Raw genomic sequence first — 27,807 nt, 5'->3', positions numbered from 1 at the left:
CGCTAAGGCTCAACTTCAAGCCCCTTAAATGAAACGTGGCATTCGGTTCTTTTAATGACATTTTTCGATCTTAATTTCCGCTCCCTCGCTCCCCCGCTTTATAAGTTACCAGAGGACTGCGGTCGGCTATAAAACTCATCACAGACTTTTTTTCGCTGAGTCTCTTTCCTTATCCTCTTCTCTGCAGAAAATCAAAACTATTCCCTCCTTCGATGCCAGGTTAAAATGAATTTTTCTGAAATATTTTGAGAAGTATTGGGAGTGGAAGGTAGGGCGGTTTTAGAGACGGAAGGAAACCCTTGAGAAAACCCCCGCTGCCCCCGCACAAGGTTACCCCCTCTTCTCTCTCGTGCCTGCGCTGTCTCAGCGGGTTTCTCAATCCTCCTCGGCTCGTCAACTCGTCGACTCGTCTTCTTTCGTCGACTTTGTCTCATAATGACTTACTTGCACGAGAGTTACACAATGAAGAGTTGAAGAGTTACACAATGGAGATGGAAAGTCTGTAAGTATCAGCTTTGCTTCCTCGTCAAGATGGGCCAAGGCCTGGCCACCGAGCCAAAGCCTCACCGCCATCATGGTTTCGAAGTTGTAAACATGGATTTAGATGCAGATGATTTAGAAACGACACACGACGAAGGCTACCATATGGATCAAGAAGAAGTAGAAACTCTTTTTAAGAAGCTAGATAAAAACAACGATGGAAGAATAGACGTGAACGAACTTGCAGAAGGACTGAAGCATCTTCATGGATCTCGATACAAGGCAGGGCAAGCTCAGGTGTGTATAAAAACATAGCAATAAAAGTATTTTGCAGGCAGGCAATTTATCTTCTTTCTAGTCATCTGCCCCTAAATCCTTTTTGTGCCGATTTGAGGTATCCGAAGTTAGGTAAATCTAAACTTACTTGCAATCTATCCTACTGATAATGCATATACCGTGTAAATATTGCATTGCAGTTGATTTTGTTGCGAGCATAAATTACTTACTGGCTTCATTTGAATAATTTTGTTCTCGATCATAATGGTGAGCGAAAGGGAAATTGCAAGAACCTCTTTTTGTATTTAAATGCTGTTAAAATGTATAAGCTTGCTTTTGATTTATGCAAAAGCATCTGGATTTGTGTAAAGACTGTCGGACAGACAGAGGATAAGCAGCTGAAAATTATTTTAAAAATCTTGAGCGTTTAAAATCACCCGCTAGGATTCCACACATTACCATTTAATTTGAATTCCGAGAAATCCCTTGAATATTAACTGTAGGCTACTTTTGTGACAAGCATAGAGGAATCATCTGCTTTATTCATAATTTCCTGTTCCAAGTTGAAATTATTATAATTATTACCTTTTAGTAGCCCTGAATATTACACACCGGTTTGTATATTTGTCATGGGTCATTAGGTTTTCTGTTATATTCTAAAAAGAAAAGGAGTACTCAAGAAAAGGGGAATATATTGGAGATGATGCTTTCTAATTGTCATCGATTATCCTCCACTTGTAAAGTCTCATCCAATATTTCCTCTGGATGTATACTTAGACAAAATAATATAAAATTTATATACAACTGGTGGTGGTGTTATAAATAGCAACAGTATGCAAATTTATTTCAACTTCTTCAATAAAACTTTTGCATATTTATATTTTAAAAAAGAACCTCCCTATCTCATGTTATAAAATGTTTCTTATAACTCAGAACACCTTTTCTGATTTGCAAAATTACTTCCAATCGAAGGAAACCTCAAAATAACAGTTTTGTATGATATGAATAATACTGAAGGATGGGCAAAAAATAATTAATAATAAACTGTATGTCTGTATAGCGGTAGGACTGGTTGAATAATACCATGTTAACGTTAGAGCAGTTTTCAATTGAGTGTCGTAAAACCAAAACCAAACTAATCGCTCTAGCCAATCACAAAGAACACAGTCAGTGCAGTCAACCAATCAAAACGCGAAGCAAATACATGTAGCCGGCACGAAGCGCTGGAAAACGTGCGCGTACGAGTCACGATTGGTTTTGGTTTTAGTTCTGATTGGCCGGAAAAGTGGCGCGAGAGTTTCAAACCAATCACTGAGCGTAGTAATGCAAAACCAAAGCAAACGCGAATTACTTTGGACACTCAAGTGAAAACCGCTCTATTGCTAGAGTTTGTATGATGTTATTTTTTTTTGCCAATAAGAGTCAAGTAAAGCACTCAGTGAAGACTTGTGACTAAAGCAAAGGCATGAGTAATTTTGTCAGTTAAAAACTGTTAGATTTAATGGTTTTTCTTGCATGTGTATTTTTCAGCAAATTATGACTCTTGGTGACCAGAACCTTGATGGACATATGTCATTTGAAGAGTTTGTCAAGTATGTGACAGACCACCATAGAAAGCTGTGGATTGTTTTCAAATCCATTGATCAAGACAACAGCGGTAACCAGTTTCTATACTCTTTGTAAAACATGTTTTCAAGTACAGTAAAAACCTGCGTATAAGAACACCTATTTTGGCGGTTCAGGGTGATTTGGTTCTTATATAAAGGGTTATAATCTGCAAAATCAGCCTGTAAGTGTTCTTAAAAAAAGTTTCTTAAAATAAGGAACATACTAGGCTACCAATAGATGAAATCAATATATATATGCACACAATTGTATTTAAATTTTAATAAAATTGATAAATCAAGGCAATAAGTTGTACTGTAATTGGGGTGGAACTATTATGTGTGTAATAAAAAGTAGTGTTGATCTTTGATATTTTTCAATATAAGAACAACTTTCATTTTTCAGGCTGAATGTGTTCAAGTTATATAAATGGTACTTTATTTCCTAAAATCAGGCCTGGGTGTTCTTAATCCACTTGTTCTTATACGCGGGTTTTTACTGTAGTTGTTAAAATGTACATACCGTATATAGTTTAAGGTGGCTTACAGTTTTGAAAGGGGAAATCAGTCCAATCTTTAACTCTCTTGTACAATCCCCAGAAAAGTTTTGTCTTTTTCTTATCACTGTTTGTTAAGTCCTAAAACCATCTAATGCGATATTTGGAAAATAAAAATGCTAATAAACAGCTTAAATGAACGGCCGAGTGCTTAAGAGGGGACTGGCACTAGTAGTTTAAACGGCGTTTTTCTCAAAATCCACCCGTACGACCTTACCTTAAAATTTGAGAAATAAGAAATTGGCTTTGATATATCATTCGTGCAAAATAATATAAAAATCTGTAAGACAGATTTTTCACAAAATAGGAAAATGTGATATTTTGCCGATTTTTAAAATAGCTCAAAATCTGTCTTACAGATTTTTTTCAAAATTTCGGCTGTGGACATGGTTCACCCCTTGAATTTAGTTGTAAAAGTTTCATAATAAGTTGTACGGTAGGTTTTCGAGAAAATCTGGATCAAAATCTGGCTTTTTTGACCTCCGAAGTGAATCAAATTGCGTGTGCGAGCGCGCGCTAATATGACGCCATGCGTCGCGAGCGATAATGAAAGACAGAATTAGAACTTCTCTGTCGGTTGTTTATCCACCTTTTTTGCCATATTTTTCCATCCTAGGTTTCAAGACCTATCTGGAAGTATTTTGAAGTTTTCTTTTGTATACAAATTTGGTAAAGCGCGGTAAAACAGATGGAACTCCTTTTCGTTTCTGTTTAGAGTTGCTAGCGCCATTTTAGCCCGCGCGAGCAATAATGACGTCAAGCAGAAAATCGTAGCGCGCGCCTTTGAGCCACAAAAAAACTGTATTCGGCCACCTTAAACTTAATTCAGACCTCACGTCGTTGATATCAATCTTTTCACAACCTCACTAATAATTAAATATAAATGTTAAAATTAATAAAGATTATTTTCTTTTTTCTTACCCAAGACTCAAATAGCTGGTTAATTGCTCTCTGTGGTGAACATTGCATTCTAGGGTATCCATGAAAAATTAAGAATGTCGTTGTCCGTCAATTCAAAAGTTCTTGCTCTAGGAAAGTCAGCCTTGTCCCAGATATGGTGATCATGTTGGCCAGCACCAAGAATTATGACTTCTTGCTAGTTCCAAGCTGAAAGTCCATGATTCACAAATGTCTGCTCAAGTTTGAATGGTTGGCAATTGAAAATGAGTGCTCGGAGCATGCACAGAAAATCATTGATACCAGCCATCGCCAGAGGTTGCTTTTCTTGGTGCTGACCGAAAGGATCACAGCCTTTAGGATAAGAACTTTGGAAAGTGTAAGTTTTCAAGTGGAAAAGATGAAGTAAACATCTAAGTTCTTAAATGGTGTGAATTAAAAAATAAAATCATCAACTAGGGATTTTGTCGTGATTTACTGGTCAATAAATTCTTAGAACAAACATAAAATGAATGTATGTAAAATAATATTAATGGGGGGTTTATATTTCAATCTCATCATTTCAATATCATAACTGATAGCAGCAATGATTTTGTGCGACTTAGGGAGTGTGGACAAAACAGAACTCAAGAAAGCATTTGAGAAGATGGATGTTCATGTAACAGACAAGGAAGTGGACCTGTTATTGAAAAGGTAATTTAGCTTAGTGTGTTGCTATATAAAAGCAGCTATCTTGTCTATTTAACTTATTCTACTGTGAGCAGACAGTTGTTTAGCACATCATCTGTGACTATTTTGTAACCTTTGCACTGCAACGAGTGGTCAGCATCAACAACTATAGGTTTTTGTAATGCTGCTATTCTTACTTTGTATAAAGAAAGCTGCCGTCAATCATAATTATGGCGACAGCCAACAAACCAGGACTAACAGAAACAAATGAAATGGATCAAAATCCACCAATTACAATTGACAGGCGTGACCTTTTGACCTGCTTGAAGTGAACTTCTGTTTTCCAAGAGGTCTGCCAAGTTGATTGACAGCAGCAAAAAAGTGTAAACCATTGGTTGAGGATTGAATTTCAGAGTTTGCCTATCACTGAAAACTGCAATAAGTATTGATAATAATATTATTAATATTTCTGATATTGGTAATTCCAAATTTCAGTATGGACAAGGACAAAACCCTCAAAGTAAACTGGAAAGAGTGGAGAGAATATCATATGTTGAATCCTAGTGGTCACAGTATGCATGATATTATCCAGTTCTGGAGACATTCAACAGTGAGTAGCTTTTATTATTGATAATAAATAATTTGTAGAATGGAGGGTATATGGCACATTCTAGAGACCTCTTGGTGTGAATTTACCTCTTTGCGTTCATCAGGGTCCACTTTGATGCTAGTATGGCTCCTTTTTGCTGAAAAATATGCTTAACACAGATTATGTGCATCATTCTCAGACAAATCTGATCCTTTGTCAGGAGATCCCATGACATTTTTCATAATTGGCTTCCGATGGTGGAATAAGTGGCTGTGACACGCATCCCTAGGGGGCTCCAGGGGCGTGCTTCCCCAGAAAAAATTGAAATCTAGAGGCTGGGAAATGCAATTTCCAGCATTCTGTGCATCAAAAAGGGTGTTGTTGATGATTAATTTTTTTGACCACAGAACCACAATCTGTGATAGGAAATTAGACAGAGTTTACATTTTTTTACCCATTCATCTCTAGGTAATTGACATTGGTGAGGATATGACCATCCCAGATGAATTCACAGAGGAAGAGAAAGTATCAGGAATGTGGTGGAGACAGTTGGTTGCAGGAGGTGGAGCAGGAGTCGGTAAGTGCATTTATAATCGGGTGAATTATTTTTAGATAACAAGTTTGTATGCCGTTGGTAACATTACCATCTTCCATAATTTTTCACCTCTGTCAGTTGAAAGGTTCCCAACAAAAACATCCCCTGGACTTTCTTGCTAAATCGAACGTTATCAAAACAACTCCAAATTGCGCATGCAGGTTTGTTTACGTGTGCTAAACACTGTCCTGTGTTGCATTCGGCTGGCCTTTTCTTCGTTTTTCAAAAATTATGTATGCAAAAAAAGGCATTTTGCAAGCTTACGTGCTCCCAGTCAGCTAGCAGTCTGAGTTTTCCAACGCATTGCGTGTACATCTTTCCCTGTAGGGTTTTCTGAGCGTCTACGGAAGACGATAAACCATTTAACAAGCATTTCTTCGACTCGCTGCGCATGCTTTTTTGTTGATTTGAGTAGAGTAGGACTGGATACTGCATTGTGACGTAAGGTCACATGTTAGAGGCGGAAGAGTTTGAATTAAGCAAAATGGCGCCTGTGAAAGTAAAACGGAAAAGTTTATAGTTTTAGCTCGATTGCGGCTGCCAGGTGGTTGAAGGACATCATTAAGTCTGAATACCCGTAAGTTTACAGCATCGCTCGAAGAACTGAGTGATGTTTCTGCCTTTGTTTTGTACAACAGCGCTGTTTAGCGCTTTGGAAAAAACGTTGCAAACAAGGTAGTTTGAGCCTGGCCGCATAGAAGGCCTAAAACAAGAGGTTTCTTGCCGGGAACTTCGTCAACACGAGTTTTACAGGGTCCGCTTGGGTTCTGCCGCGACAAAGTTGCCGAGAAGTGACCTGGTTTTAGACTTTAAAAAATTCTTTATAGGTTTAGGGGGGGGACCTCCCCTTGCAAAATTATTTTCTGTGCCTCATTAAATATTCATCAATCAATAAATCAATCAATCGATTCGTGCCTTAGTTTATCTTGTTTTCGCGGGATTTTGTAGATGTGTGATGATGTAAGGAGTGGAGATAGAAGTGAGAGCAAGCCGGCGACACTTAACTGAAAGCAAAACTAGTATAATGTGATAACACGAGCAAATGTATTCAATTAACAATCAGTCTTTATTTCACTTTCACCTCAAAATTACAGCTAACGGTAACAGATTACAATAGTCTTGTCCGAAACAACAAACAGACTGCAGTGAAAGCTAGCCGCTTGAAACGCTAACGTTAACCCTAACCCTTAAACTTGGGTTTAGCTTTTTGACCCTAAATTTGAAATGAAACCCTAACCCTTGGGCTTTAGGGTTAAGCTTTTTTCGCTAGGGTTAAGCTAAGGGGTTAGGGCTAGGCCTGTAATCCCAAAACTTTAGCTGACTTCATTGTTTTGAGAAACAAAAGGTTTCCTTTGTTTATTGTTTGTAAAAGAAAAGACAAAAGAAGCCGCGCGAGCAAAAACCTTGTCTTTTTGCATGTGTAATCTTTCAAAAACGAAACAAAGACCAGTGAAATGAAAGACAGGACAGTGTTAAGCACACGTAAACAAACCTGCATGCGCAATTTGGAGTTGTTTTGATAACGTTCGATTTAGCAAGAAAGTCCAGGGGACGTTTTTGTTGGGAACCTTTCAGTTGTCCAGTGCGTTCTACATAGTAAATAAATGAATAAAGAAACAGGTAAGAAAGATAAACATGCAAAATAAGTAATTCTCCTACAGTAAGGTAAAATAATAGAAACATAAAAGTGGATTTGAAATTAATGGCTGCTCCACAATTAAAGACATCAAACAGCTCAAATGGTTAAGCAAAATCTTAAATGCACGATTGAAACAGTAATGGAAAATTTTGTGGTGGAATTTGTTTGGCTTAGTAATTATTCTGCAAAAACAAATGTTGATGCCTAGCCAGCCCTTTGTAGTGCACTGGTCGTCAAATTGGCAACCTGTTTGATAAATTTAGTCGCCAAATTTTGTCGCCATGTCGTCCAAAATGGTCGCAGCTTGAAGCACTGTCAAGCCTCTAATATTACCAAACCTCCTGTAAGCAGACACTGCTGGGACCAAGAAAACTACCCACTTATGGGAGGTTGGGACCATAAAAAAGTGTCTGTGTAGAGGAAGTGTCTGTCATTAGTTGTGGTTCTACTGAATGGTCTGCATAATTTAAGCCGTGGATCCCAGGGGGTACTCCAGCTTGTAAATGACGGGGATGATCGAATGGAGGCAAAATTCAGGACCCAAAAAAATCCCTAAGTCTTCTGACATAATACCCAAAAAAATCCCTGAACCAAAAATAACCCCCCAAAAAATCCCTTCTCAGGCTTGTCAAATTACCGGTACCCCTAAATTGCCAGGAGGTGCAATAAAATAACACAAAGAATGCTTGTTTTGTTTATTCATCACCAAGGCACATTAGTTTGTTTTTAATACCCAAAAAAATACTTGCCAAATTTTCCAACCCAAAAAAATCCTTCAATCATCCCCGTCATTAACAAGCCGGAGTACCCCCCCCCCCCCCCATGGGCCGTGGATATCACTAGGATAGGAATTTGAAGTATTCTGAAGGATAAAGACAATACTCTTGCATGCAAACGAAAATTACTACGTTGGAGCGTTCTTTGAATGTGTTTAAGTCGGCTCATCGTAATCAGCGGTATTACTTCATGTAAAGTGACATGAAGTGTGAAGTGAAGTGAAGTGTACAAAAGGAAGTCGCCTTTGGTGAAAAACTTGAGCGTGAAGCACTGTGAGTTGATGCTAGGGAAATCTGTTTAATGCGAACCTCACTGGACAGGCAATAACTTTTATATTTGTCTGTCTTTGTGCTCAAGGTTTCAAATACAGTTGTTTGCAAGTCAGTGAGACATGCCTGACAGTGGAACGCAAATTAAATCAATGTTAACAGTAAGTTTTTTCCTTCCAGTTTCAAGGACAGCCACAGCTCCTCTGGACAGATTAAAAGTTTTATTACAGGTCAGAGAAAAATTAGCGACTTTTTTTTATGGTTGCTTCAGGATTTGATAAATGTGTTGTTGAAAATGACCCATCACCATCTTATTATGGTCAATGAAAACTAATCATTGTAAATATTTGTCACCTTTCATTTGATCAGTCTTGTTGTGATGAGTCATTATTGCTTGCTGATTTGTGTCAGGGAATAAGTGATAATATTCTATTATTTATAGGTACAAGCATCAAGTAAAAACAGGATAGGGATTGCATCTGGTTTTACCATGATGATAAAGGAAGGTGGAATCAAATCACTGTGGAGAGGAAATGGTGCTAATGTGGTTAAAATTGCACCAGAATCAGCCATAAAATTCTTTGCATATGAACAGGTATGTGCTAGACAACCGGAAAGAACCGATACACAGGAATGTAAATTAAACCTGGAAGCCAGGTAAATTACCGGTCTGTTGCATGAATTTTACCACCTTAGAATGCTGGACAGCATGGAGAAATATTGCAGGTTTTGAAGCCATTTTATCTAGTACCCACCGCCTGGTTAGCTCAGTTGGTAGAGCGCCAGACTGCTGTGCGGGAGGTCGTGGGTTCGAACCCCAGACCGGACCAACACTCAGGGTCTTAAAATAACTGAGGAGAATGTGCTGCCTTTGTAATTACATCTGCAAATGGTTTATAGACATTCTAGTCTTCTCAGAAAAGGACGATAAACCGTAGGTCCCATCTCTCCTGTATCTTCAGTCTTATAACAGGGGACGTTAAAGAACCCACACACTATTCGCAAAGAGTAAGGTACGAAGTTCCCGGTGTTGTGGTCTGGCCTTTGTGTAGTAAATTACAGTATGTGTGCAGCGCATATGAACATTGAACATTACATATGAAAAATGCGCTATATAAATTGATTATCATTATCATTCATTATCATTACCCACCTAAATTGAAGAAATTTTCACCAGTTGTAAATTGAAAAATGCGCTATATAAATTGATTATCATTATCATTCATTATCATTACTCACCTAAATTGAAGAAATTTTCACCAGTTGTAAATTTTAGATGGCGGGCACAGTGGTTTAATGATTAGTGTGCCAGACGACCAGTCCAGGTTCAAGCCCTGGCTTGGCACTGCGTTGTGTTCTTAGGAAAGCCACTTTACCCTCACAGTTCCGATCTCCACCCAGGTGTATAAATGGGTACTGACAAATTTACTGCTGGGGGTTAGTAACTTACCCTGCAATGGACTAGCATCCTATCCAGGCGGGTAGTAGAAATATGCCTAACCGCTCAATGCTACAGAAACCGGGATAGGTTCCGGCCTGATGAGCCACTTGGCTTGACAGCAGGATTTACCTTTTACCTTTAAATTTGAGCTACAACCCTGTGTACATGTGGTTGATATAGCAGACAACCCCTCAAAATAGATAACTTATGTTTGAAACTTTATTTTTTCAGGCAAAGAAGCTATTGGGTGCAGACGAAAAGCAGCTTGGAGTTAGAGAAAGACTAATGGCAGGCTCTATGGCTGGTGTTTGTTCACAGACAAGTATATACCCACTTGAGGTAACCCTGCTCTGAATGTCGTTTTACAATTTCAATGCAATGTCGAGCTCTGGGTAGGTGATGAGAATAAAGATGTTATCAACGTTAGTGTCATAAGCGATACACAAAAGTAAACACCCGCATATAAGAACACATGATTTCGGAGGTCAGGCTGATCGGGTTCTTATTTAATGGGTGCTTAGTGACAAATCAGCCTCAAAGTGTACTTAAAATGTTCTTAAATTTCTATATTAGTAATACTACCCAAAAAAATGTCCCTGGATGTAAAATTAGCATAAATTAATAAATATTCTTTGATTTTAATGATCACAATCAATACTGTACATTGAGCCTATAGATGAGATGAGTGGCTGTCCTTCATTATTATAGGTAATGATGAATAAAACACTTGTTTTTTTATGTAATTATGACACCTTTTCCATTTGATAAGAACATGCTGAATTTCTCAGGCTGATCTTGTTCTTATAAAAATGGAGCTTTATTGGCCAAATTTCAGCCTGGTGTTCTTAATCCATTTGGTTCTTATATGCGGGTGTTTACTGTACCTTCAAAGTCTTAGCATTAGTAGAAAGAGAGGTGTATGACAATCAGGTAAAAGAATTTACCACAAAGTTACCCACAAGGTGTTTTTCCATAGAGTCCTGCAACGATAGACTCAACAAAAGCTTGAATGTAAGTTCATCATCATAATCATCATCATCTTCATTGGCCCTTTAGACGCCAAGAGGTGGGTGCATAAGGCACCAACAAGCTTTCTCCGTTCCTGTCGGCCCGTTAAGTTAATGACACAAAAACTCTAAAAATTAATTTAAAGAAAATCACTCTTGAAAATGTTAGGGATTACAAGACTACAAAACTCCATTGCGATACGTTATGTTATGTTATGTTACGTTAGGTTAAGTTACATTACATGTACTGCTCAGTAATCCATTATTTTAACTACAAGCCGTTACGCCTGATATGTTGAATTTCTCTGATTGTAGGTTCTAAAAACAAGACTGGCCCTTCGTAAGACAGGTCAATACAGGGGACTTGTTCATGCAGCGTATGTGATCTTTTCAACTGAAGGAATCAGGAGCTTTTATCGTGGACTGTTTCCAAGTCTTCTAGGAATTATCCCATATGCTGGAATAGATCTTGCGATATATGAGGTAAATTTGATAGTTCATATGTTTTTAACTTAACTTGCTATAGTGCAAAGTGCAGAATAAATATATTTAAATGTAACGATGAGTGTTAAGTTTGTCTCTGTTCTCTGGCAGATTAGTCTAGGATGCTTATTTTGGCATTTTATTACAATAATGGCTCCAGGAGTGTTTTAAAAGCTTTGTGGCTGGGATGTCTAGATAAAATAATAAATAAGAAAAAGGCAACTTGCTACTGGCTGTCAGATTTGGTTGAATTGAAAAAAGTTTATCATTCTTTGACATTGAACGAACATTCAGTCTTGAAATTGACGTTGGACGCATTGAGACGTCAAGTCATTTTTTATTTTTCTCGTTCTTTACTCAACACGAATTGCATTTAGTGTAACATGCATAGCACAAGCTTCTCTCGTTCTTTTAGACATGACATATAACTCATGTTCATTTTATCTTCCTTTTCAGACACTTAAAAACTTTTACTTAAATTACCACAAAAATGAGTCAGCTGATCCAGGAGTGTTTTTGTTGTTGGCGTGTGGCACAGCATCAAGCACATGTGGACAGTTAGCTAGCTACCCTCTCTCTCTAGTAAGGACAAAACTACAAGCACAAGGTATGAGCTCAATAAGTTTTTTTCTTTTATCTTTTACTGTTAGTTCTGAGAATTCTGTGGTACATATAACACGCAGCGCCGTAGCGAGAGGAAAACTCTTACCGTGGCGATATCAGGGAAAAAACTCTTCTTTCATTTTCAAAGTATTTAGCCTCTTACAAAAACCTGAAGAAATTTTTTACTAAGACGAGTAACAGGCCTGTTACTAGCTAAGGCCCCAACATGCTGATCTCTCTTGGTTTGAGAGGACAGAATAAGACAATTACTTGTTAATATCAGTCTTTTCACACTGTTTCTTGCCAGCCCAGAGAGAACCTTCACAATTTCCTCGTGGAAAGGTTAAAAACGTGCCTTTTTTGCGAGGCGACACCTTCTCATTTGACGTAAAAACTGAAATAAACCCGTTTTTTGTCCTTCAGCACGGTCCCGTACTGCCGGCAGAGGAGATAACATGGTTTCAGTGATCAGAACTATTTTAAAAGAAGATGGACCGCGCGGACTTTACAGAGGACTTGCGCCTAACTTTTTGAAAGTTGCGCCCGCTGTCAGTATTAGCTACGTCGTGTACGAACATTTGAGAATGAGCCTAGGCGTTATCTAGCAGACACGACGGACAAGTGGATAGGAAATATATATATATAAAAGAAACGTTACGATTATAACCGGACAAGAGGAAGGAATGGAGTAGAGGGCTTTGAAATTCAAGCGTTCTCCATTCCTTCACGGAAGTTGAAGTTTTAACAAGACGGGTCTTTAATTATCACACATTAGCATTTAATTTGATTTTAGTGGACGATTTATAAGAGTATATAAGTTTGCTTTTCATGACATTTCTTTGGGAGATGGTTTTTAAACTTAATACAATTTTATTTTTTAAAACAGCAAATTGAATTGTGGAGCGGTTTTTGTAATGACTGTGAATCTAAGTACTCACACAGCCAGTCAGTCACTCACTGTGACCGTAATTAAACAAACCAGTTAACACTCGAAAAGTGTAACCGGTTTAAAAATCAAACAACCAGTGGCAAGCGCGGGAAACATAAAGCTCGTGGAAAGCGCGGGAAAACTGTAACATGTCGGGAAAAAAAAACCAGCGCGGGAAAAAACAACAGTAAGCGCGGGGAAACATGCAACTCGTGGCCAGCGCTGGAAAACATGTTGCTCGTGACAAATGCGGGAAAACATGTAACTCGTGACGAGCGGTGGAAAGTCGCGTGCACCAAATTACGATTGATTTCGGTTTTACAGTGATTGCCCCTAGAGCCCCCCTAGAGCAAGCTGCATGGGTTTTTAGACCCACAGTCATTGAAAAACTGTCTTTAGGCATTGCATTATTTTTATCACCTTACCATGGGAGAAATATATTATGTAAGATCTTTTAAGATCTCAATTGTCGATAAGGGTGTAAATCTTTTAATTATGCTTTGTCCAGGCATTGTATCTCTTTATTATTTACTAGGCTGTAGTTTTGCTTTGTATTCTTAATGCATACTGCAGATACATAAAATGCCAACCAGGGCAGAAATGTTTGTATGCCATTACTTTGTTGGCAAATTGAAGTGGGAACTTTGTGAGGGAGTCTATCTTGATGGCATATGTCTCGGAGTTTTTAGAGCCGGCTTTGTTTTGGAATTAGCTGCTAGGGAGATTATTGTTCTTTTTGGAAGTTAATTTGAATTCTCTGTGCTTCGTTGATGCTACTGACTGCAGTTTTAGGGTATAACCAATTAATTGCAGAATCCCCGAGCTAAAAATAGAAAGGTCACACGAGACTGAAGTAACATAGGTGGACTCTCCCGTTGATTCTGTCTTAAAGAACTTAATACTCTTGTATTATTATTATTATTATTATTATAGATTAATTTCTTGTTAAATATCAAACCCTTATCTTGCTGGTCTCTTGATTTTTTTGATCTGTTGTCTTGACGATTTCTCTTCTTTTCTCTTCTCTTCTCTTCTCTTCTCTTTTCTTTTTTCTTCTCACATCTTGTCACACTAAAACTTTTTTGTCGATAGCAAAGCTCCTATGATTATTTAATATCTGTTTATCAGACTGTTCAATTTCGACAATTCCCTCACTTTATTGCTTTTATTCTGTAATTATATTTTAAACGTTACAAAGTAAATTTTGATCACCATTTCACTTAGATTTATTGCAATGAATACACAGTGGCGGTACAATATCATTAAATAGTTTGAGAGAAATGCCTTCATAATAAAAAAGTGTATATACAAATAGCAAGCTGTTGAATATGTCTACCAATCAAAGTCCTGATACATGTATCTGAAATTTGGCTTTGATCTGTTTGATTTGGATTCTTAGCTCCGTGAGTCAAAGTTGGGTATGAAAACGGCCGATAAACAGAAGATCATAAGACCCAGCTAAAATCGAAACAAACGCTGTAGAAATCAGTCAGTTAACATTTCGAGCGTAATTCGAGAATCTTTGGAGGTAATACGATGTGCTCTGTGAAGAATGCTTAGCCTGTGGGCTGTGTGGGAATGGATCTTCGCAGAGGAAAGGGCATAAAGGGAAAAGAGTACAAAGCAGAGGAACTTAGAACCGCCTTAATACCCCTTTTTTATTAAAATAGCTAAAGTGAGATACCGTATTTTCTCAATTCCAAACGCCGGGTTTCCAGGTGGAGTTGTAAATAACCCTCTCAAGCAACTTTTTGAGGTATAAAAAGCTGTAGTTGTAATGGCTAGTCAAAAATAAAAGACGGGTTTTTTCACTAAATAACCAACTGGCTAGAATAAACTGCATGAGTCAAACAAACGCCGTGTCCACCAGGAGCGGTAAGTTGTTTTTTACTCAAAACTCGCTCGTATTTTCAGGTTTAAAAATAAAACTGTTTTCCTTATTTCCTTATTTCCTGTTTCCTTATTTCGACTGCTGCACAACTCAAAGAGTGACATTCGTAGTACCTCCGAACTTGGGGGACCTTTGCAAAGACCACATAAAACGCAAAAGGCTGACAGGCGACTTTGATATTGCTTTTCTTTTTGTACAAGGGAGCTCAGTGAAGCGTCGCAATATTAAAATTCTACCATACAATTAACATGTAAATACTGCCTTGTCACACATGATTGTGCCCAAAACTGACAGCCATTAGTAACTTTAACTCAAGCGTGACTCAAATATGCTGACTCGCTTTGCCAGGGGCGTCGCGCAACAGCCAAGTTAGCCACGACAAAACATTGCATAAGTAAACGACAGTGAACGGCAGTGAAAATGATGTTTCCAGAAGGGCTTCCGGAATTTCTTACCATGCTGATCAACTTGCACATGAGGTTTGACTCGGTTTATGTGCAGAAAGAGCCAGTGAATTTTACTTCGCTCAATCCGCTCGGTGATTGCCCCGGATCGCTCAACGGAGGAATGCGTGCTCCCTCAAAATGCGTTGTTGTCGTCCAAGAATGGTGGGGCATGAACGAGCAGATCAAGCAGCAGGCATTGGATATAGCTACACAAGGGAAGTTTGTCACTGTAGTTCCTGATTTGTACAGGGGGAAAGTTGCCAAAAACAGCACAGCGGCAATACATTTGGTTCGAAACTTAGATTATGCAGGTGAGTACAGATCAGCGACTGTTTAACACAGTTTGCGAAACGCGTTCGTAGGCGCGGCGAAACGACCGCAATTCCTATTCAGCCTGTGACTTAGTAGAAATACTGACTACATATATTCACTTTGACTTAAAATGAACTGAGAAATACGTAAAGAGTCCTGCTCATTGTATTGACCTACCGGTATATTGTTCAATAAAATTTGCGCGAAAACAATTCTAAACGCGCGAGAAGCCTGTGATACGCGAGATTCCCGCGCGACCTGCGCGTTTCCTCTAAGCCTGCGAGTCTGTCTGCATCGCAGGCTGGTTTCCTCCACAATCTGGGAAAATCAAAGAGGACTCTTATAATTTTAATGCATAGGCATTGGTGGCCTCGTTTTGTGCCCATGGGTAAAGTACTTCATTCTCACGAAACGTGTAGACACAAATATGCTGGTCGTGAGAGTGCGGGGGTAGCAATGCTCGCTGTCGCATCTACAGGAACCTTACTGCAGCTCTGGACGATATATAGTTTTGCATTTCTGTTCATTGTAGTGATTAAAAAACACATCCTTTCTTCGAACACAGGTGCGGTCCAAGACATCAAGGGTGCAGCCCAGTTTCTTCTCAAACAAGGCTGTAAAAAGGTCGGCATCACGGGTTTCTGCATGGGAGGTTCGCTCTCACTAGCTGCCGCAGCTCTAGTGCCTGAAATCTCGGCAGCCGCACCGTTTTACGGCATTCCGGACTCTTCCTTTGTGAACGTGTCCTCCATTAAGATTCCGGTGCAGTGCCACTTTGGCAGCCGCGATGTATCAAACACAGCTAACCCGACAAAATACGGCAAGCTACGGGATGCGCTGGATGCGGGAGGAGTCGATTACGAGTTTTACGAATACGATGCTGGTCACGCATTCACTAATCCACACAGTGCCAACTACAATCAGACCATAGCTGAGCTGTCTATTGGAAGAATGATTGATTTCATGAACAAGCATTTGGGCAGCTAAGCAAAACGTGAACGCGTTGGAATATAATTTATCCATTTTCCTTCATCAAGGTTTAGTATAGTCTCCCACGCAGCCGTTATTTGCTTCGTCAACGCTTCTTCTAGCGTTACGTGACGAGCCAAACAACGCCTGCGAAGGAGACTACGTTTAGTAGCACCTGCACACAGTATAGACCCTGTTTTTTGATAAAAATCACCGAGAAACACCAAGCAATATCATTCAATATAAAACTTTTTTCATGTAGAGCCGCTAGATATCACTTATGTTAAAAGACAGGTATGACGTCATGTAACATTTTGTAGGCTTAATTTCATTGTAGAAAATGGCCGCTTTGTACTTTCATAACCAGACGGAAATACTGGAGGAAGTTTGGGACAATTTGCAAGTACTTTTGTGAACCCTCCCCATCGCCTCGGGTTTATATGAACTTTTGAATTCTCTCAAACTCCCTCTCGTTTTTTGCCACTTGTTAGAAGCGCTGACACTTTTAAGGAACGCTTTTGGTATTTATCTCTAACATAAATGAAGATCTTAATAAAGTTATGCTATAAGACTAGTTTTTTTAAAAAAGAAACTTCCTTTTCATGGCATAACGATGTTGTCAAAAACTGACGCATAAATTAATAGACAAAAACTTTATTAGAGTGTCTCGTTTTCAAGCAGATCAGTTACAAGCAATCCACCAAACAGAGACACGATACAGTAAGACGACAAATGCAACATTGAAATAATTTAAGATAACTACTTGCAATATGATTTAGACTTGGAGTAAACAAGGTTAACCGGCCTCAAGAGTCCTCATGGGCCCGATGAGGATAAGTAAGTAAGTAAGTAAACAAGGTTAACATTTGCTTTGCAATGTTTAGTTAATGTTACATTCTCTGTATATGAAATATTAAAGCAATGCGTACCGTAAGTATTTTTTGGCCTACTTTTTGAATAAATCATAACGTTTTATCTTTACTTTCCGGGTCGTTACTGTTACAAAAGTTAATTGTATCGCTATATTGAATCTATTTTTTGCTGTCTCTGTTCAATTACCTTTTTGAGCTGGGCAATTTACAGATGCGTATCAAAAATATATCTACAAAAGTCACAGAACAGTGCATTTTTGCACTGTGGTCAGGTACCGCAAAGCTTTGGAAACATCGCAGTTTCCTAAGCACCATGGGATTGTTATCACTGTCCATTACTTGTCAACAAGTTCTAAATTACTTGTAGTCAACGGTCTTACGTCATTTTCCCTCTCACTTCTGCGGCCATACCTAAAAAATAAACACGAAGATTATGCTACAAATTCTGCAAACATGGAACTGGGTCTTCACAGGCATTTGTGACACAACAAAAGTTCTTAAGGTAAAAGAAAACTGAGTGCCGGTTAAAGGCAAGCGGGAAGAATAGAAATGGTTTTCGTGTACTGTGCGCCAGTTTGACTTGTCCTTTCCGTTCTGTTTATGTGATGGGAAGATTTGCACTGTTCCATTTGGCGGAAAATTCTCACCGGTTTTTCTATACAAATGGAAAGCGCTCTAAATCTCGTAAAGCTTTCGCTCTCACTGATCAGCGACAGGAAGCCTGAATCACAAAGTCGTCATTATCAATTCTGTGTGTTTGGTCAATCTCATTCCCAGACCCCGTTCCCGGAACGCCTTATAAGAGTAAAACAGATCTCATCTCCAGCCTTAAGTTTAGGCTCATGGATTTTCCCGCGCGCTTTCGGTGCCGGGTAAGCATTTGGCCTGCTTACTTCGACTTTGGCCGACCTGTTCAGGTATGCACATGAGAGAAACCTCTAGCGCGGATATATAACGATTGCCAGCTGACGGTGCAAAATAGTCGGCGTTTTGACCATGCACTGACAGTGAAATTCTCATCCATTTAACGCTTACGGCCAGTTAAAGCTTGTTGCGACCACTGGCGACTTTCATTTTTACGGTTGACTGTATGAAATATATACTTACATTTGTCGGTTGTCAGTCATTTCAACCCGTTTACTTCGCCACTACACTAAGAGCGGTCCCTTTCTTTTCCTATGCACTTAATTTTTGAGGAAAACAGGCCGACCGCTCGCAGTCTACGTAACCACTATCGCAGACAATCTAATTTAGAACCTTGTGGGACCGTATATTCCCGATCGAATTAGAATTTGGAAGTGCTGGTTTTTAACCCGGAGAAAAACCCTCGTAGCAACGACAACAACCAACAACAAACTCAACCCACACATTAATGACGCCGGATCCGGGTTCGAACCCGTGACGCATTGGTAGGAGGCGAGTATTCTCACCACTGCACTATCCCTGCTCCCTGAGGTTTAAGCTAAGCTTCTCGACTTCCAGGGGTTTACATTTAATCAACTTAAAAACCTCAACCCTTACCAGCAAACCACGCAAATGCACAATGCCACAATGACCACGGCACCACAGAACGCGCCAAAGAAGACATACATAAGTTTTGTTTTGCCGGATGTCGCGTCGGATTCCGTCGGACTGAATGTGGCCACCTCAAAGTGCAGTCGACTCACGCCCGTAATTTTCTTGCGCAGCGCACTGCTGATGTTTCCTTTATACTCTGTAATGACGTTCAAGAGAATGTTCTTTGACAGGAATTTGTTGTCTCCTGTTGCGACGAAAACCGCTACGAGCAGGTCGTTTGCACTGAACGGGCTTTGTTTGGGGTATCCAGACGCTATGTAAACTTGATCAGCGGTTATTCCGCGTCTGGTAATTTAAATGAAACAAAATGAAACATATTAGATGAAATCACCAGGCTTTAAACTTCGAGTAGAATCTACAGCTTTATGGAAGGGCTTTTTATAGGAGGCACGGTGGCCTAATGTTTTGTGCGTTGGCCTCCTGATCAAGCCGTCTGGGTTGAGAACATGGCCCGAGTCACTGTGTTGTGATGTTGGGAAAGACATTTAAATCTCACAGTGGATCTCTCCAGCCAGGTGTATAAATGCGTATCCAGCGTTGAATTCAGTAAATTCTGGGGAGAGAGGTAGCCCTGCGATGCGGTAACATCCCATCCAGGGGGTAGTAGAAATGCTTCTAGTCGCTGTTGCTACGGAAACTGAAAATATGCCTAATGGTAGACTTGCTCCAAGTCGCTCGTTTCCTGTCGATAGAGTTACTTGAGTAAGCTCGGTTTGAAATCGCGCGCGAGTGACCGCGCGAAATTCATTTTTCCGTGCGTCGCCAGTTTGTTTTTTAAGCCCGCGCGCGCCCTCCGTTTCCGTATCCAGTGGTCTCCTGCGAACCAAACGAGCGACTTGGAGCAAAGTCTAGCCTTATGGCCACTACGCTCGAACGCAGACTTTTTCAAAGATTATCAAGTTACCTTTTTCGACTTGTTTCGTTACATGATCGTGTTGAGCAATAGCTTTGCACAGCGTTCTTCACAGAGATAATAAATTCACCTTTCTTGAGTTTGAACTGCAAAATACATCGATCAAACGATTACTGATTTTTTCTACAATTTGCCATTGACTATTTAACAATTAGACTACGAGCCCGAGTTTTCTATGAGCAAATAGTCAACGAGGCGCAGCCGAGTTGACTATCGTTCATAGAAAACGAGGGCGAGTAGTCTAATTGTTTTAGTAGAAACTCTAAAGGATTGTAGTCCAAAACCTACAATATTGTGCACTTTGAAGACAAAAATCAAGAAAATTTACCGCTTAAAAAGCTACTCGCGCGCGTGACTGTTTTCTATCGGCGAATAGAAAACAGTGGGAGAACCAATCAGATTCGCGGATTTCCAATAGAATACAGCTGAGTTTCTACTAATTGGATTTAAACTTTGTAAAATAATCTAACAGTCAACTCTCTCTCTAAAACAGGCACCGTCGGGACCGGCTTTAACTGTCCGTCTTAGAGAGGTGTCTGTCTTATAGGGAGTTTTAGGTAAAGTAAAATGACTGAAAAACGGCAGGGACGGGACCAACACTAAGTGTCCGTCTTATAGAGGTGTCTGTAAACAGAGAGATGACTGTACTACTATGAAAGGCGTAGAGATCAATAACATGTTCAATAGGCTCGGGCAAATGTCCGAGTCGTTCTGTTGTGCTCTTGTGCAAAACATCCACTCTATCAGCGCCTTCTTCACACATGCAGGAGTATAAAATGGTACAGGCAAACTGATATAGGGCAACCTGACAAATATACTGAGAGAAAATCTGCGTTGGACGGGCATCCCAGCCAAAAGGCGTAGCAATGTACTCTTATTTATAGCTTTCCTTTGGTAACCAAGACGGCAAAATAAATTCGCTTCTTGTTGGCGGCTCTGGTATGTGGAAAACGCCAGGAAGAAGCTACCTAATGCTGTTCTACAGCATTAGTAACGCATAAGGCATACACTTGAGCACACGAGGTCAATCCTTTAACTATACTGCGACTGCAAGTATTTTAGTTTCTCACATCAGCTATTGTCATCTCCGCTACAGTCAATACCACTGCTTCCTGTTCTCCCTCAGAAGGCGGTGGCGATGTCGATACTGCAGCTATAAAAGAACAGATCAAAAGTTACTCAAAAGATGAGATTTCTGGTCAATGGTAATTATCCTTTAGGATTTACCGTTTCGTGGAGATCTCGTTAGACCGCGAGGCGAGCTCGGAGTAATGCCCGAGTGACGCGTGTGTCTCGCGCAAGCCTCGTCTCCATTTCGCGTTTTTGCAGAGTAAAGGAGAAATTTACGGTATACCTGATGAAGAGGCCACAGATATTTTTGTTGAAGAAGGTGTGGGCAGCTGAGTGATGCTTGAGTTTGTAACAGCAGTTGTCATGGAAACCTGCATTGTGGGATTTGAGACATTCGCGGTAGCACTGGAATCGAGTGTAACACTTGAACTTGGAGTTGCTGCGGAAAACGGAATGCGAGAAGGCAAATGTGTCAACAAGTTGTTTTAAAGAGATTATATAGATAAAAATCTCCACTTTGGGATGGCTACGATCTGGAGTATTTTTATCCCGTATTCTTTTACGGGTTGTATTCTGGAAAAGTTTACGATTAGTTATACATATTTTATTTGTACGGAATCTAGCCTGCGAATACAGAATACGAATGAGAGGCGGCTGTATTCGCAGGCTATACGGAATGTTCCTGGGTTTTTTTCTGGTTATAATCTTTTTTATGAAACAGGGTTAAGTTGCGGTCATCAAACAAGAAATAGTTTTTTTCGGGGGGAGGGGGGGGGGCAGGGGCAGGGGCAGGAGCCGTGTGTTGTTTTTGTCCGACCAGTGCAGAAGCAGTTTTTACTTGCTTGCTCACAGTTGCATGCTCGTCACGGGAGCAGCCCTGCGTGACAATTAATAAGAGATTTTAAAACTGGTTAGGTCACCTGTCGCCCTCGTCACGGGTAAATATTTGTCGTATCCATAGATATTCGGGAGTTTCTTGGTTACAATCTCTCTCTTACTACATCTAATTGCTAATATTTCCGTTAAGTTAGGTTTAAAATATTGTTAAGCATTATTATTTTTGTTGGTTTTGGAAATGAGCCAGAATGGGCGATTAAATGCACGCATTTTTTTCAGTGCGCGTAACTACAAAAATATATTATATTATTTGCATATTCTGATTGTTTTGATAATGTTGAAGACGGATTACAAATGCAAGTTAATTGCGATAACAGTGCGATAAGTTCATGTTAGTTGCATTTCTAAAGTGCTAGACAAGAAGTAGCCAGAGGGGACCAAATAAAGCCTTTCAGTCTTGCGTATCGATCGTACAAAGGCAACTACACAGTACATTACAACCCTACATGACGTTTACAATTAACTAACTTTTTTGGTTCATAAACCAACACGGTCGACAGACCTGAAATGACTTCATGTCTGGCACAAAAAACCAAGGAAAGTCGCGTCAAAAAATGTAAATTGAAACTGAAAAATTTGTTCGTAGGAGAGCTGAGAGACAAGAAAGAATTTCCGCATTATCGAATACATGTCTCAAATTTCTAAAACTTATCAATCATATGCAAATACGTGCGGCTGAAAAAAGAACTCCGCGAACTATGCCACGAAGTAGTAAATTCTCACACAACAAACTCTTTGGAAACTACTTATCACTTTCAGCTGACCAAGAACTAGCCCCTCTCAGAATATATATCGGAAAACAAATCTCCCCCTACAAGTTTCCATAGCTTCCGTCTTGCTGAATTCAATCGACTGCAGCAGATAGCGTGATTTGTCATTTCGTCGGCGATTATAAAACTCAAAATTGCGATTCCTGAGCTGAGAGCAAATTGAAGCCACGAAAATATAGCAAAGGAAGAAATTAATTAGGTTAACACTAAAGTATATTGTAGTCAACAGCCAGCTAAAGTAGTATTGCGGTATAGTGAGAAAATATACATGTACATGACTATTATTGCATGTATTACTGAAATACGGCTACTCACCCAAAACAGTGCTATTTGACGACGCCTCTACCCGATTGGGGATAAAAAATGAAACAATTTGGAAGGAGAAAAGTATTCTGTAAAGAAACATTTTTGTTGTTTTTAACACACGTAGAAACACCGTTCTAAAACCAACAACGAAATTCGACGTGCACGAAAAGTCGATCTGTGGCTAATAATTATCAAATGCGTCACCGCTGATGCAGTCCGTGTTTGTTGACACTGTCACGCAATCTTTCAAAGCGGTATAAAAAAATAATCACTGATTACACATCATCAATAAAATCACTGATAATCAGTAACAATCCATTGGTTAAAATTGATTATGGTATTGATTTTTATAGACAATCAATAACTGATTGTACAACACTAAAATCCTAAGGATGCTTAAAGTCAGAGCAAGTAAAGTAAACTTTTATTGATTGATAGCCAATGATAGGGCGGGGGCGTAGCAATCATATAGTGGAGGGGGACAAGGGGTGGTAGCCCTGGAGAATAGGGGGCGGGGGGATACGGGAGGCGGGAGAAGGAAGGGCGGGAAGCGGCATTCCCTGTGTGTGTACATACACTTTTTTTTTTGTTCTCTGTCTTGTGTGTGTGTGTGAATGGAAATTGTGTCCCGTTTTTTTTATATTCTGTAACTTTATTGCAATATTTTTTTTTTCCGCTTGGCCCAGCCACTTAGCTCGATTAGCCTTAGCTATTTCTAAGTGGCTGTGCTCTTTTTTATTGTTAATTTTTTCTCTTGCATGTATTTTCTTATTGTAAAACTATTCTGGGCACGAAATAAAAGATTGTTGTTGTTGTTGTTGTTGTTGTTGTTCCCAAAGTGGCAGGAACCGGGACAAATTGAGAAAAAAATTGTGCAGCATTGCGTGATATTTTGCAATAAAAATGACACAAAATAGCGGGAACCACTAAAGAAAGGGGCGAGAACCGGGAGTTGTCATAGCGTTGTCTCAGCGTTGTCTCATAGCGTTGCGCATTTTTACGGCTGAATAAGTACTTCGCAGTTTTGAATAGTGTAAACGCTATTCAGTTCGATGCAGACGTTTAAAACCCAACTTAACTTTGACGCTGCCACAACGTTACGACGATAACAAAACGAAAAAAAAAAGAGAAAGATGTAGATTTTACGTTGCGTGTTTCTCAGCGATTGTTTAAATAGACAAGTCGTTGTTTTGCAGTAAAATTCACTAAGTTCCGGTACATTGTACGACTTTTATTCGCTCTAAGTCAAACGCTAGAATCACAAAAATATGATAACCATTTCACACTAAAAAGAGAGCAGAGTATTCTTTTTTTCAACTCGGAAAAGAGATGTAGTGAGCGAATTGAATTTTACTCCTTCCCTCGTTTCCTGTTAAACATAGGCACGCAATACGTGCAAGTGTTTTACGGCCTCTAGAGAATTAGACCTGTTCTCTGATTACCTACATTTCTAGTTAAATTACATAATATTAACATGCTTAATTACCAGCCAAAATATTGTATTAATGTCAGTTTTCTTGAAAAAGACCAAAACTAATTTTTTCCAATGATATTATTATTTTGCCTAACCTTCAAAAAACAAAAAGAAAGAAAACAATTTGCAACGAATGGGAACTCTATCTCTTGGCCTTTCAGCCTGCTCTTGATTAGCAGCTAGATGACAATCAAACTAAGTGAAGTGAACTGAATTGTGGAAAGTTTAACATCAGTTGTCTTGGCAAATCTTTATTTGTCAGTTTGTTTGTTTTTCGATTCTTGTTCACTTTGATTTAAATAGGTGAATGGTTTATAGCTCTTTGCGAGCGATCGCAAGTAAACATTGGACATGTCCAGATAGACTTCGCAATGTGATTATTCAGTGCTCTCTCTCTGAGTAAATCACTCGAACGACACAAAAATGTACATTTCACACTAAACAGAGAGCCGAGTGTTCGTTATATTTTGAACAAGTGATCGCTAGTAATCTTGCGTGACCGTGACCAAGGAGTCGGCTAGGCCGCGTGGGTCTGGAACGATTTACCGACAAACAAGAAGCTTTAAAACAGCTTACAACCGGGCGGTTACAGCACTTTTTTGGCTAGAAAAGCACGGCGCCGCTCAATAAAAATCTTTAGAAAAGCAGTCACTTGGGTAACACACAAGTCTAAGGTTTGCATGAGTCACGCGGTGTGCGTGAGCTGAATTTCCGGCCTCATTACGTCATCACTTGCTTTACTCCACATGCCTGGATAAATTCCTGCTTATCTGCTTGCAAATATTTATTTTGTTCCGAATCTTGAATACAGGCGTATTTATTTGCAACATACGCGTATAGCCGTCGCATTTTCCCATTGGGAAGAAGACTATAGCCATTTCGTTGTATTTCACTGTTTAGCATCGTCCAACGACTCAAGTCATAAGGTTTGCATGATTCACGCTGTTTGCGTGAACTGTAGCAGTGAGCGAAAATTTCCCCTTACTTTGTACGTCATCCCTTTCTTTAACCCACTTGCATAAACAAATTTCTGCCTAGGCTCGCAAATATATATTGTGTTTCGAATCTTAAATAAAATACACTCAACCCATTTGAATGTCATAAAGTGATTTCACATAAAATTATTAAAAGAAGCTTAAAAATCAAGTTCTTGAACTTTAACTGATATTTTGCTCGAAAAACACAGCTGTCAGTGGCATTTGAGAAGTCTCGTGATTCAAAGACGAAAATAGAGCATACCTGACTGCAAGATTCTGCGGTAATTCTCCTTTACGTGATGACGTGTGTCCCGTGCCTTGGCAAATTTTTGCGGGGTTTTCAATTTTCGTTTCGATTCCAAAAATAAACTCAAAACACTTGCATAACACACGAAAAATAATTTATTTTTCATTTATGAGTAGCTTGACATGTCAAATCGCAACGTGAATATTCAGTGCTCGCTCCGAGCCAAACGCTTGAATTCGCTGTTTAAACCGTTCCCATAATACATCTTGTTTACCCCCCAAAATTTTTGCATAAGCATTGTTTTCAATTTCTCTTGGGATTTACAGTGACGTGCAATCGTCCCCAGAGAAATTGAAAACAATGCTTATGCAAAAATTTTGGGGAGTTATTTAAATAAAACAAGATGTATTATGGGATCGTGAAAAAAGCGAATACCATTAGAACTAAATATCTACCTTGACTTGATAAAAGGTGGCTATCGGGATGTTAAGGAATGTATGGGGTTTCATTTTTTTTTTTTTTTTTTTTTTTTGAGGATACGGAGAATTGTTCGGCTTTCTTCCAATGAAATGTCGCCCTGTCTAATGTAGTGAATGCAATCTTACTTTTTTTTCTCCCTCCCTGTCTCCCCCCCCCCCCCTCCGTCTCCCTCCCCCTAGATTCACTTGTGGTTAGTCTAGCCCAGTCTCTAACTCCAACCCCTCTCTTTCATTTGAATTCTAGTTGCGCGCGCTAACTAGTAGAACAGTTGTGATCTATAGCTTTCCATTCTGCTGTCTAAAGGAAGTTTGCCGGAGGACATCATTAAGTCCTATGAAGGTGGAAGTCTAACGATTTGCAAGTTTTGCGTCGGCTGTTATTGTACCTTAGAACAAAGCTTTAACGGGTTGAACTCTTGACTCGGTTCGTTTTGCTTGGTACAAATAACGTTGTGCTTCCTTTAGACAGCAAAGGTCTTCAGCCACATCAACTAGGACTCGGAACTAGACTTTAGGGCTGATTTGAAGGCGGTCATGGCGATATTGGGCTTGAACTCTTCCTTGGCTGGAGACGATTCTTCACATCCGGGGTATTACATTGTGAATAAGATGGAAAGGTTGCAAAGAGCGCAGCTGATGGTCGAAAGGGAATTTCTTGAAACCCTTATGTGAGTAGAATTCTCTTCATTTGATGATTATTTTGCCGTTTTGGCTCATTTAGCGATCAGCGCGTTTTGTGATTTGTCAGCGAGAAGCAATTCGATATGCGTGGTTTCCGGCCGTGAACTGACATGAAACATATCGAATTGTCTCGCTGAGTCATGAATTGTTTAGTTATTTATTCCCCAATTCTTTGAAAATGAAGCGAACGTCGATGTAGAACGCCTGTTGATAGTTCATTTTAGACCATGCATGGATTTAGAAAGCTTCAGTTCAGCTCTCGCTCTAGCACTTTTTAAGTTGGTTTTTCAGTTGATGTTATTTCATGTTGTAAACAAGTTAATTAAATTGTAGAATTCATAATTTGAACAAAATGCCGTAAATGCAGTCTTCTTGGTTCGAAAAGACATAAACTAGAGTAATCAACGTTCACCTCGAGCTAAAACTATCCCTCATTCAACGTTCTCTGCCGAAATATGGCTCAGAACTATAGTGTTGTGTCAAAATTCGGAAAACACCTTTTATCAAATCAAGGTAGATATATATATATACAGTAGAACCCCGGTAACTCGAACTCAGAAGGGAAACGAAAAACAGTTCAAGTTAGCGGGGTTTCGAGTTATCGGGGTGGACTGAATATTTAATTTGCCGAGTTAATAGTTAATAACTAACTGATTTTTCAGCACTTCAGTACACAGTTCAGTGCAAATTAAACTTCTCTTGTCGGGAACTCTAACACGATGAGAAATTCTTATGATAAGAGTGGAAAAAGGCTGTCAATTACGTGATCGGTTCGTTGCTCTTATATTAATGGGCATTCGTGGCGAGTTGCAAGAACCGGAATTCGAGTTATCGGGGTAAATTTGACCCAAATTTTGATCAAGGGAAATTAAATTTAGTTCGAGTTAGCGGGGTTTTCGAGTTATCCGAGTTCGAGTTACCGAGGTTCTACTATTTCACACAAAACTGAGCGCAATAACCCAATTTCGATATATTAAAATTCAGCCTAAAACAATAGACTTCAGGACGAGGCTCCGGGGACTAAACTATAGAGTTTGTGGGGTTTATTCCCCAGAGCCTCGAAGTGATGTCTATTGTTTTAGGATAAATTTTAAAATATCGAAATTGGGC

At 39.4% G+C, this 27,807-nt stretch overlaps 3 protein-coding genes across 3 annotated transcripts; 2 read left to right on the top strand and 1 right to left on the bottom strand.

The window, feature by feature from the left end:
• The first annotated feature begins 475 nt into the window (after nt 1-475).
• LOC144666659 (mitochondrial adenyl nucleotide antiporter SLC25A25-like) lies at nt 476-12,538 on the top strand. Its single transcript, XM_078528054.1, has 11 exons — nt 476-777; nt 2,287-2,413; nt 4,420-4,507; nt 4,979-5,093; nt 5,541-5,649; nt 8,533-8,582; nt 8,795-8,947; nt 10,025-10,132; nt 11,116-11,283; nt 11,740-11,890; nt 12,310-12,538. Exons 1-11 carry the CDS (start codon nt 532-534, stop codon nt 12,489-12,491), a joined length of 1,497 nt encoding a protein of 498 aa, XP_078384180.1. The 5' UTR covers nt 476-531; the 3' UTR covers nt 12,492-12,538.
• A 2,540-nt stretch (nt 12,539-15,078) lies between these two features.
• Nucleotides 15,079-16,895, top strand: LOC144666798 (protein usf-like). Its single transcript, XM_078528198.1, has 2 exons — nt 15,079-15,462; nt 16,029-16,895. Exons 1-2 carry the CDS (start codon nt 15,126-15,128, stop codon nt 16,448-16,450), a joined length of 759 nt encoding a protein of 252 aa, XP_078384324.1. The 5' UTR covers nt 15,079-15,125; the 3' UTR covers nt 16,451-16,895.
• A 175-nt stretch (nt 16,896-17,070) lies between these two features.
• LOC144666792 (uncharacterized) lies at nt 17,071-23,008 on the bottom strand. The gene is made up of 6 exons (XM_078528183.1): nt 22,849-23,008; nt 21,150-21,305; nt 20,866-20,948; nt 19,787-19,881; nt 18,826-19,167; nt 17,071-17,715 (listed from the first exon to the last, which is right to left on the bottom strand). The coding sequence occupies exons 1-6, from the start codon at nt 22,937-22,939 to the stop codon at nt 17,640-17,642; spliced, it is 843 nt and encodes a 280-aa protein (XP_078384309.1). The 5' UTR covers nt 22,940-23,008; the 3' UTR covers nt 17,071-17,639.
• Between the last annotated feature and the right edge of the window lie 4,799 nt (nt 23,009-27,807).

The sequence above is a fragment of the Oculina patagonica genome, chromosome 1 (genome assembly GCF_052425735.1).
Source record: "Oculina patagonica isolate OP01 chromosome 1, crgOcupat, whole genome shotgun sequence".
In the NCBI taxonomy this organism is placed as follows: domain Eukaryota; kingdom Metazoa; phylum Cnidaria; class Anthozoa; order Scleractinia; family Oculinidae; genus Oculina; species Oculina patagonica.
The sequence above is the reverse complement of the archived record's forward strand: the minus strand, read 5'-3'. Positions and strand labels throughout refer to the sequence as shown.

Excerpts from the sequence above, each read along its gene's own strand:
- LOC144666659 (XM_078528054.1), top strand. The coding sequence starts at position 532 with ATGGGCCAAGGCCTGGCCACCGAGCCAAAGCCTCACCGCCATCATGGT. Across the intron at positions 10,133-11,115 it reads CAAGTATATACCCACTTGAG|GTTCTAAAAACAAGACTGGC; the intron begins GTAACCCTGCTC and ends CTCTGATTGTAG. Across the intron at positions 11,284-11,739 it reads TAGATCTTGCGATATATGAG|ACACTTAAAAACTTTTACTT; the intron begins GTAAATTTGATA and ends CTTCCTTTTCAG.
- LOC144666798 (XM_078528198.1), top strand. The coding sequence starts at position 15,126 with ATGATGTTTCCAGAAGGGCTTCCGGAATTTCTTACCATGCTGATCAAC. Across the intron at positions 15,463-16,028 it reads TCGAAACTTAGATTATGCAG|GTGCGGTCCAAGACATCAAG; the intron begins GTGAGTACAGAT and ends CTTCGAACACAG.
- LOC144666792 (XM_078528183.1), bottom strand. The coding sequence starts at position 22,939 with ATGTTTCTTTACAGAATACTTTTCTCCTTCCAAATTGTTTCATTTTTT. Across the intron at positions 19,168-19,786 it reads AACGAAACAAGTCGAAAAAG|ACGCGGAATAACCGCTGATC; the intron begins GTAACTTGATAA and ends TTAAATTACCAG. Across the intron at positions 17,716-18,825 it reads TGCATTTGCGTGGTTTGCTG|GTATGGCCGCAGAAGTGAGA; the intron begins GTAAGGGTTGAG and ends TTTATTTTTTAG.